The sequence below is a fragment of the Rhinoraja longicauda genome, chromosome 14 (assembly GCF_053455715.1).
Source record: "Rhinoraja longicauda isolate Sanriku21f chromosome 14, sRhiLon1.1, whole genome shotgun sequence".
NCBI classification, from domain to species: domain Eukaryota; kingdom Metazoa; phylum Chordata; class Chondrichthyes; order Rajiformes; family Arhynchobatidae; genus Rhinoraja; species Rhinoraja longicauda.
Window position 1 is genome coordinate 53,104,800 of NC_135966.1, and position 9,402 is coordinate 53,114,201.

The following is a 9,402-nucleotide window of genomic DNA, read 5'->3' on the forward strand; positions in this document are numbered from 1 at the left end:
TCAAATCAGATAATGCTGTACATGAATACAATCAAACAAAACAAGCCTATGAAAGGCAGGAAACTAATGATCAGTTCTCCATTGTGCCCAGACTCACAACATCTGAAACAATATAATCAGGCACCCCACCCCAACCATTCATCATTTCCTCCACCCCACCTCTAAGGAAGGAAAGAAACTCTCGTGGAAGATAGACCCAAAAAACTGGAGTAGCTCGGCAGGACAGGGGTCTGTTTCCATGAATCGCGATCAAACCCGACCAACTAGCTTGGAAAGTCCCATGGCCCCATCAAACTGCTAGCTTCACGATGGTAGGAGCGGGGTCACGTGTCATTTCCCAATTCCCACATCTTCGCCATTTGGTGAGGACAAAAAAAAAGAATATTTTGAAAAGCATGGCCCAACAGAGGAAAGAAAAACTCTGGAAAATCTCTCTCATTCTATTCATTACCGCCCATTACTCACATCATTTGATTTCCTCTTCACGCAGAGAGAACAAGATCTAAACCTGTTTTAACTGGCACTCATCCAGTCAACACCACAGTGGAGTACGGAGGTACAACCTCCTTCCAATGCAAGGTGCAGAGTGATGTGAAGCCGGTTGTCCAGTGGCTGAAGCGAGTGGACTATGGTTCCGAGAACAAGTACAACTCCACCATCGAGGTCGGGGGCCAGAGGTTCGTGGTCCTGCCGGCGGGCGATGTTTGGTCTCGGCCAGATGGTTCATACCTCAACAAGCTGCTGATAGCGCGGGCAACAGAAGACCACTCTGGGATGTACATCTGCCTGGGCGCCAACACCATGGGCTACAGTTTCCGTAGCGCCTTCCTCACTGTGCTCCCAGGTGGGTCATTGATCAACTGCTCATGTCTAAGGATCGGGAGGGGGGTGGGGGTGGGGGGATGCATGAGTTGGAAATTACGTCAAGTGTTGAGGCAGGATAGGGAGACATGGCCAATGTCAATGGACAACCCGGCGCTCTCATGCCGAACAACTTGCCTAATCATCCCAAAAGTATTCATCCCTGATATGCACTTTGGAGCTTTCTTCTTCGATTAGGATCTCAAACAGGTTTGTAATAAGATTTGACAACATCATCCTCGAATAGTGTTTCACTAGACTTTTCTCATTATCGATTGCTGCAGCAAGAATGTACCAATAAAGGAATGATTTCTGCCAGTCAGGCCAGTTGCGGGGGGACACCAATCAGGAGAAGTGCAAGGCATTCAATAGTTCACCCAATTTTGCTTTAGTTGGTATAATTTGGCAAAGTCATTCAAAGAGGTGAAGGTGAGTACATGGGTCATGTGTGCTCCACTGGGAAAGCACATGGCAGCTGTAACCTTAGCTGAAGATAGACACACAAAGCTGGAATAGCTCAGCGGGTCAGACAGCATCTCTGGAGAAAAGGAATAGGTGACATTTCAGGTCCAGACCCTTCTTCAGACTGAGAGTAGAGGGGAAGAGAAATGAGAGATATAGACTGTGATATGGAGGGATATAGAACAAATGATTGAAAGATATGAAAAAAGTAAAGGATGATAAAGGAAACAGGCCATTGTTAGATGTCCGCTAGGTGAAAACTTTAGCTGATCTGAATTGAGTCAATATGATGGCACAGGCAGGGCTCTATGCTATATACTAAAACTCTCGTTTGTTATCTTGTTTGTGACTGGACCTCAGCCAAAACGGTACATGATAGCGCCACAATTTTAGGCCCACCTTACTCACCATTGTCACCTTAGTGGTAATGCAAGTAGTTTTATTGAAATCGGTATTATATTTTTTAAGTTATTCACATTTTAAAGTGTAAAAGGAGGGGAGGGGGAGGGGAGGAGGGAGGGGGGAGTGGGGAGAAGGGAGAGGGGATGGGGGGTTGAGGAAAAAGGGGAGGGGGGGAGAGGACAGGGTGCTGCACCAATGCAGGAAAGGTTTGGGCCCAACGGGTCCACTTTGTCTATATAAAAGCTGCCTTACATCTGAAAATAAAGTGCTTAATACACTCAATTAGAAACTATGAAAATAGCAAAGATTAAGCAAAATGATCACTGGTAGATCTTTCTTCCAACTCCCACATGAGGTAAATGCTGGTTTCTATTTTGTGAATGCTCTGCTAACCAATGTACTTTTATTTCCCATTCAATGTTATTCCTGGACTCCTGGTAATTGCCACAGATCCCAAAATTGAGAAGACAGCTACCTCTTCACGTGCTGCCAGTGGATTACCGTGGCCCGTCATCATTGGCATCCCCGCTGGTGCCATCTTCATCTCTGGCACCATTCTGCTATGGTTTTGCCAGACAAGGAGACACGGCTCGGCTTCACCACAGCACCGGCACCAGCGAGAATGTGCCGTCCTGGACAAAGACTGTGTGCCCATCGGGAGCCCAGAGTTTGCAGTGGCTTCTCAGTCCCACCTGCTGGTTCAAGCCCCTGCCATTGCCCCCACTGCCACCCCCAAAGTGTACCCCAAGATCTACACGGACTTCCACACCCACACCCACGCGCACACAGAGGGCAAGATCCACCAGCACCAACACTTCCACTACCAGTGCTAGCTGTGGCAGGTGCAGCCCTGGCACCCCAGGCCTCTTGCTAAAGAACACCAAGAGCTCAATGGCACATGGACCTAGATCTCAAATCCCAGCAGCGTGTGTCTAAAAATAATGTGAATGCTCCTCGAACAGCCCAGTTTTGAGAAATCACTTGAAAACCTCCTGGCTCCAAGTACTGCTAGCAATAATTGAAGATGTGCTACCAGCACGAGACGTGGCCACTATCCAGGAGGCGACTGCAGTGGGTGCCTCCACTGACCGTCTCCTGCACGCTGCATTTATTCTGTCAGGTTCCCATTTACTCTGTGTTCCTGAAACTGAATGGACCAGAATGTTGCATGTCCGCTCACCGTTTGAAGAGTCCAGTTTTTATTTGTTGGGTAAGGTGTCCAGAAAGGTCCAACATGTAAGCAAGGCTGCGGAAAACGACAGACAATCTCAGGATGGTCGGCTTGGCTGAAATTTGTCTCTCAAGAGTCTGGGTTAGTTTTGCTTGCTGAAGGGTTTGAAGGGCTGTGATTTTCAGTAAAGCTAAGAAAGAAAATCACAACCCAGGCCACAATCCTATCTGTATCAAGGACTCAACTATTCTGCATTAGAGCAGAGGTGCCAACCCACCCAGTGTGGGAAATGCCAGGCTCAAATACCTGATCCCTGTCCATCCATCCACCCCCTGGAGTTTTATATTGCCCAAGTTTCTTGGAAAAATTCAGCCTCTGTTGTTCTTTAAGAAGCAAAGCTTCACATTCAGCACAACCCCACCATTGCTTTTCCTTCCAACCTTGTCTGGCTCCTGTTGTTATGATATAGGTTCAAAGTAAACCAACTGAGGGTGGGGAACGGTAAGCACCAAACCAAAGATCTAAAGCCAAGGATGGCTTGTTGAACCATTGCTTTCAATGCAAACATCAGGACACCTCTGCACTGAGGTATGCAAGTGAGTGTCTGTATTATATACACAACAGTATGATGTAGAAAGACAACACAATATGTACAAAGGATGTAATTGGATGATCTCATCAAAATATTTATGAGAATTCAACTAATTTTATTAAAAAATAGAAACAAACGTCTTCATATTGCGACGTTATGTATTAGAGTCATACAGTGGTTGAATCAGGCAGCACGGAAACAGGCCCTTCAGCCCAATTATGCATGCCAACCAAGATCATGGAAACAGGCCCTTCAGCCCAATTATGCATGCCAACCAAGATCATGGAAACAGGCCCTTCAGCCCAATTATCCATGCCAACCAAGATGCACCATCCAAGCTAGTCCCATGTACTCACATTTGGTTCATATCCATCTAAACCTTTCCCATTCCTGTACCTGTTCAAGTAAATACTGCTATGGTACCAGTCCAAACTACCTCCTCTAGCAGCTTGTTCCATATATCGTTGTCCTTCAGGTTCCAATTAAATCTTGCTTCTCTCACCTAAAACCTAAGTCCTCTGGTTCTTGATTCCTCTACAAAGGGTAAAAGATTCTGGGCATTCACCTAATCTATTCCAGAGGGTGAAGGAAAAACACTACAATCTCCAGTATGAGAACCCTCAGCTTCGAGCTGTTGAATACACCTACAGCTCCTATGTGAACTCAATCTGTTGAACAAGCAATGGGGGAGAGTGGAGCCTGAGTCATCCTTCACTTACTTATCTCCTGAACTCAGCTGTGTAATCTGAGGAGACAGTGAATGGAAGCTCAGTGCTCAGGTCTATGGGCTGGAAGTGTCATCTTTGAGGACAATAGACAATAGACAATAGGTGCAGGAGTAGGCCATTCGGCCCTTCGAGCCAGCACCGCCATTCAATGTGATCATGGCTGATCATTGTCAATCAGTACCCCGTTCCTGCTTTCTCCCCATACCCCCTGACTCCGCTATCCTTAAGAGCTCTATCTAGCTCTCTCTTGAACGTATTCAGAGAATTGGCCTCCACTGCCCTCTGAAGCAGAGAATTCCACAGATTCACAACTCTCTGACTAAAAAAGTTTTTCCTCATCTCTGTTCTAAATGGCCTACCCCTTATTCTTAAACTGTGGCCCCTGGTTCTGGACTCCCCCAACATTGGGAACATGTTTCCTGCCTCTAACCTGTCCAACCCCTTAATAATCTTATACGTTTCGATAAGATCCCCTCTCATCCTTCTAAATTCCAGTGTATACAAACCTAGTCGCTCCAGTCTTTCAACATATGACAGTCCCGCCATTCCGGGAATTAACCTAGTAAACCTACGCTGCACGCCCTCAATAGCAAGAATATCCTTCCTCAAATTTGGAGACCAAAACTACACACAGTACTCCAGGTGCGGTCTCACTAGGGCCCTGTATAACTGCAGAAGGACCTCTTTGCTCCTATACTCAACTCCTCTTGTTATGAAGGCCAACATTCCATTGGCTTTCTTCACTGCCTGCTGTACCTGCATGCTTCCTTTCAGTGACTGATGCACTAAGACACCCAGATCACGTTGTACATCCCTTTTTCCTAACTTGACACCATTCAAATAATAATCTGCCTTCCTATTCTTCCTACTGAATTCTTCCTACTGCCTTCCTACTGAAACTGCGCTCCTCAAAATCACAAACGACATTCTCCTCTCCTCCGACGCTGGCAACCTCAACATCCTCATCCTACTTGACCTCAGCGCCGCCTTTGACACCATAAATCACTCCATTCTCCTCACCCGACTTGAAACCTCCCTTAACATCACCGGCACAGCCCTATCCTGGTTCAAATCTTACCTCTCTGACAGACACCAGTTCATCTCCATTAACAACTGTAAATCCCCCACCGCTCCCCTCCCCCCCCCCAAGGTGTCCCCCAAGGCTCAGTCCTTGGCCCCCTCCTCTTCATCCTCTACCTGTTCCCCCTTGGTCAATTAATCCGCCGTCATGGTCTCAACTTCCACTGCTTCGCCGATGATATCCAGCTCCTCATCTCCACCAAGTCAATCTCCCCCACCACACACTCTACACTGACAAACTGCATTACTGAAATAAAATCTTGGCTTCAATCAAACTTCCTCAAACTTAATTGCAACAAATCTGAAATCATCATCATTGGTCCAAAAACGCTCACCAAATCCACCCAAAACTTCATCCTCAACATTGATGGTCTCCCAGTATCCACCTCACCTCACATCCGGAATCTTGGAATCATCCTTGATCAAACCCTCTCCTTCGACAAACACATCAAACACATCACAAAGACAGCCTTCTTCCACCTCAAAAACATTGCCCGTCTCCGTCCATCCCTCTTCTCCACAGCTGCAGAAACCTTCATCCACGCCTTCATCACCTCCCGTCTGGACTACTGCAACAGCCTCCTCTATGGCGCACCCTCAAAAATCATCAATAAACTTCAATACATTCAAAACTCCGCTGCCCGTCTACTCACATACACCTCGATCCATGACCATATCACCCCCGTCCTTTATAAACTCAACTGGCTCCCCATACCCCAGAGAATCCAGTACAAAATCCTCCTCATAACCTACAAAGCCCTCCAGAACCTGGCCCCATCCTACCTGACCGACCTCCTCCACAGGCACACTCCCACCTGCACCCTCCGCTCTGCCGCTGCCAATCTCCTATCCCCCCACATCCGGGCAGGGCTTTCTCCATCGCTGCTCCCACCCTATGGAACTCACTACCCCAAACCGTTAGAGACTCCTCCACACTCACCACATTCAAAACATCGCTGAAGTCTCACCTGTTCAGTACTGCCTTCAACCACTGAAGGTCACCTCACCTTCTGTCTCCTTTCTCTGTTCATTTATTTATTTACTTATTTATCTATTTATTCATTTCCCTATGTTCTCAAAATCTCTGTAAAGCGTCTTTGAGTATATGAAAAGCGCTATATAAATAAAATGTATTATTATTATTATTATTCTTACCACCAAAGTGGATAACCTCACACTTATCTACATTAAACTGCATCTGCCATGCATCCGCCCACTCACACAACCTGTCTAAGTCACCCTGCAACCTCATAGCATCTTCCTCACAGTTCACACTGCCACCTAGCTTTGTATCATTGGCAAATTTGCTAATGGTACTTTTAATCCCTTCATCCAAGTCATTGATGTTTATTGTAAATAGCTGCGGTCCCAACACCGAGCCAACACCGAGTGACTAGTACCCCACTAGTCACTGCCTGCCATCCTGAAAGGGACCCATTTATCCCCACTCTTTGCTTTCTGTCTGTCAACCAACTTTCTATCCATGTCAGTACCCTACCTCCAATACCATGTGCTCTAATTTTGCCCACCAATCTCCTATGTGGGACCTTGTCGAAGGCTTTCTGAAAGTCGAGGTACACCACATCCACCGGCTCTCCCCTGTCAATTTTCCTAGTTACATCCTCAAAAAATTCCAGTAGATTAGTCAAGCACGATTTCCCCTTCGTAAATCCATGCTGACTCGGAACGATCCTGTTACTGCTATTCAAATGCTCCGCAATTTCGTCTTTTATAAATTGACTCCAGCATTTTCCCCACCACTGATGTCAGACTAACTGGTCTATAATTTCCCGTTTTCTCTCTCCCTCCTTTCTTGAAAAGTGGGATAACATTAGCTACCCTCCAATCCACAGGAACTGACCCGGAATCTATAGAACATTGGAAAATAATCACTAATGCGTCCACAATTTCTAGAGCCACCTCCTTAAGCACCCTGGGATGCAGACCATCAGGCCCTGGGGATTTATCAGCCTTGAGTCCCATCAGTCTACCCAAAACTTTTTCCTGCCTAATGTGGATTTCCTCCAGTTCCTCTGTCACCCTAGGATCTCTGGCCACTAGAACATCTGGGAGATTGTTTGTATCCTCCTTAGTGAAGACAGATCTAAAGTACCGGTTCAACTCGTCTGCCATTTCCTTGTTCCCCATAATAAATTCCCCTGCTTCTGTCTTCAAGGGACCCACATTTGCCTTGACTATTTTTTTCCTCTTCACATACCTAAAAAAGCTTTTACTATCCTCCTTTATGTTATTGGCTAGTTTACCCTCGTACCTCATCTTTTCTCCCCTTATGGCCTTTTTAGTTATCTTCTGTTGCTCTTTAAAAGAGTCCCAATCCTCTGGCTTCCCACTCTTCTTTGCTATGTTATACTTCTTCCCTTTTATTTTTATGCTGTCCTTGACTTCCCTTGTCAGCCACGGGTGCCTCTTACTCCCCTTAGAATCTTTCCTCCTCTTTGGGACAAATTGATCCTGCAACTTCTGCATTATTCCCAGGTATACCTGCCATTGCTGTCCACAGTCTTCCCTGCTAGGGCCTCCTTCCAGTCAATTTTGGTCAGCTCCTGCCTCATGCCTCTGTAATCCCCTTTGCTATACTGTAATACTGACACCTCCGATTTTCCCTTCTCCCTCTCAATTTGTAGAGTAAAACTTATCATATTGTGGTCACTGCCTCCTAATGGCTCTTTTACCTCGAGTCCCCTTATCAGATCAGGTTCATTACATAACACTAAATCCAGAATTGCCTTCTCCCTGGTCGGCTCCAGTACAAGCTGTTCTAAGAATCCATCTCGGAGACACTCCACAAACTCTCTTTCCTGGGGTCCATTACCAACCTGATTTTCCCAGTCTACCTGCATGTTGAAATCTCCCATGACCACCGTAGCATTACATTTGTGACATGCCAATTTTAGCTCCTGATTCAACTTGCACCCTATGTCGAGGCTATTGTTTGGGGGCCTGTAGATGACTCCCATTAGTGTCTTTTTACCCTTACAATTCCTCATCTCTATCCATACTGATTCTACATCTCCTGGTTCTATGTCATTCCTTGCAAGGGAGTGAATATCATTCCTTACCAACAGAGCTATCCCACCCCCTCTCCCCACCTGCCTGTTTTTTCTGTACATTGTGTACCCCTGAATATACAGTTCCCAGCCCTGGTCCTCTTGTAGCCATGTCTCAGTGATTCCCACAACATCATACTTGTCAATGTCTAACTGAGCCTCAAGCTCATCCACTTTATTTTTTATACTTCGCGCATTTAAATACAACACTTTAACTTCGGTATTCACCTCCCCTCTCACACCGGTCACAATTGGCCTTGACCTTACTCTCTTATCCCTTCTAGAACTTCCCTCCCCATTCATACGAGAGTCCTTTACAGTTTCTCCTGTATTCGCTTCCCCTTTAACTCCATCTCCATATTCCCAATTTGTCAACCCCTCCCCCCCACTACTTAGTTTAAAGCCACGCTTGTAGCACTAGCAAATCTGCCTGCCAGAATGTTGGTCCCCCTGCTGTTAAGGTGTAACCCGTCCCTTTTGTACAGGTCACCCCTACCCCAGAAGAGATCCCAGTTGTCTAGAAATCTAAATCCCTGCTCCCTGCACCAGCCCCTCAGCCATACATTCATATCCCCGATCTCTCTGCTCCTGCCCTCACCAGCACAAGGTACAGGCAGCAGTCCAGAGACAACCACCTTCGACGTCCTACTTCTCAGTCTTCTTCCTAACTCTCTAAACTCACGTTGCAGTATCTCCTTCCTCTTCCTCCCGACATCGTTTGTTCCCACGTGCACAACTACTTCCGGTTGATCGCCTTCCCTCGCTAGGATGTTCTGAAGCTGCTCCATGATGTCTTGAACCCTGGCACCAGGGAGGCAACAGACCATCCTCGACTCCCGCCTGTCGCCACAGAATCTACTGTCCGTACCTCGGACAATGGAGTCACCGACTACTATGGCTCTTCCTGACTTCGGTCTCCCTGGTCGAGTTTCCTTGCCTGGGTTAGAACCGCCAACACTTCCACGTGCTTCAGTGGCAATGCCTCGTGAGCCCAAGGTGGATGAGAACAAGTCTCATTGATAAGACCCCATTCCAGCC

The 9,402-nt window shown here is 46.7% G+C and overlaps 1 protein-coding gene across 1 annotated transcript in view; it reads left to right on the top strand.

The window, feature by feature from the left end:
• Positions 1-3,540, top strand: part of LOC144599964 (fibroblast growth factor receptor-like 1) — a 176,161-nt gene extending 172,621 nt beyond the window's left edge. The window contains exons 7-8 of the mRNA XM_078411249.1: positions 491-844; positions 2,176-3,540. Of these exons, the coding sequence (XP_078267375.1) occupies positions 491-844; positions 2,176-2,558 (737 nt within the window). The 3' untranslated portion in view covers positions 2,559-3,540. The remainder of the gene's footprint in view (positions 1-490; positions 845-2,175) is intronic.
• Positions 3,541-9,402: the final 5,862 nt, after the last annotated feature.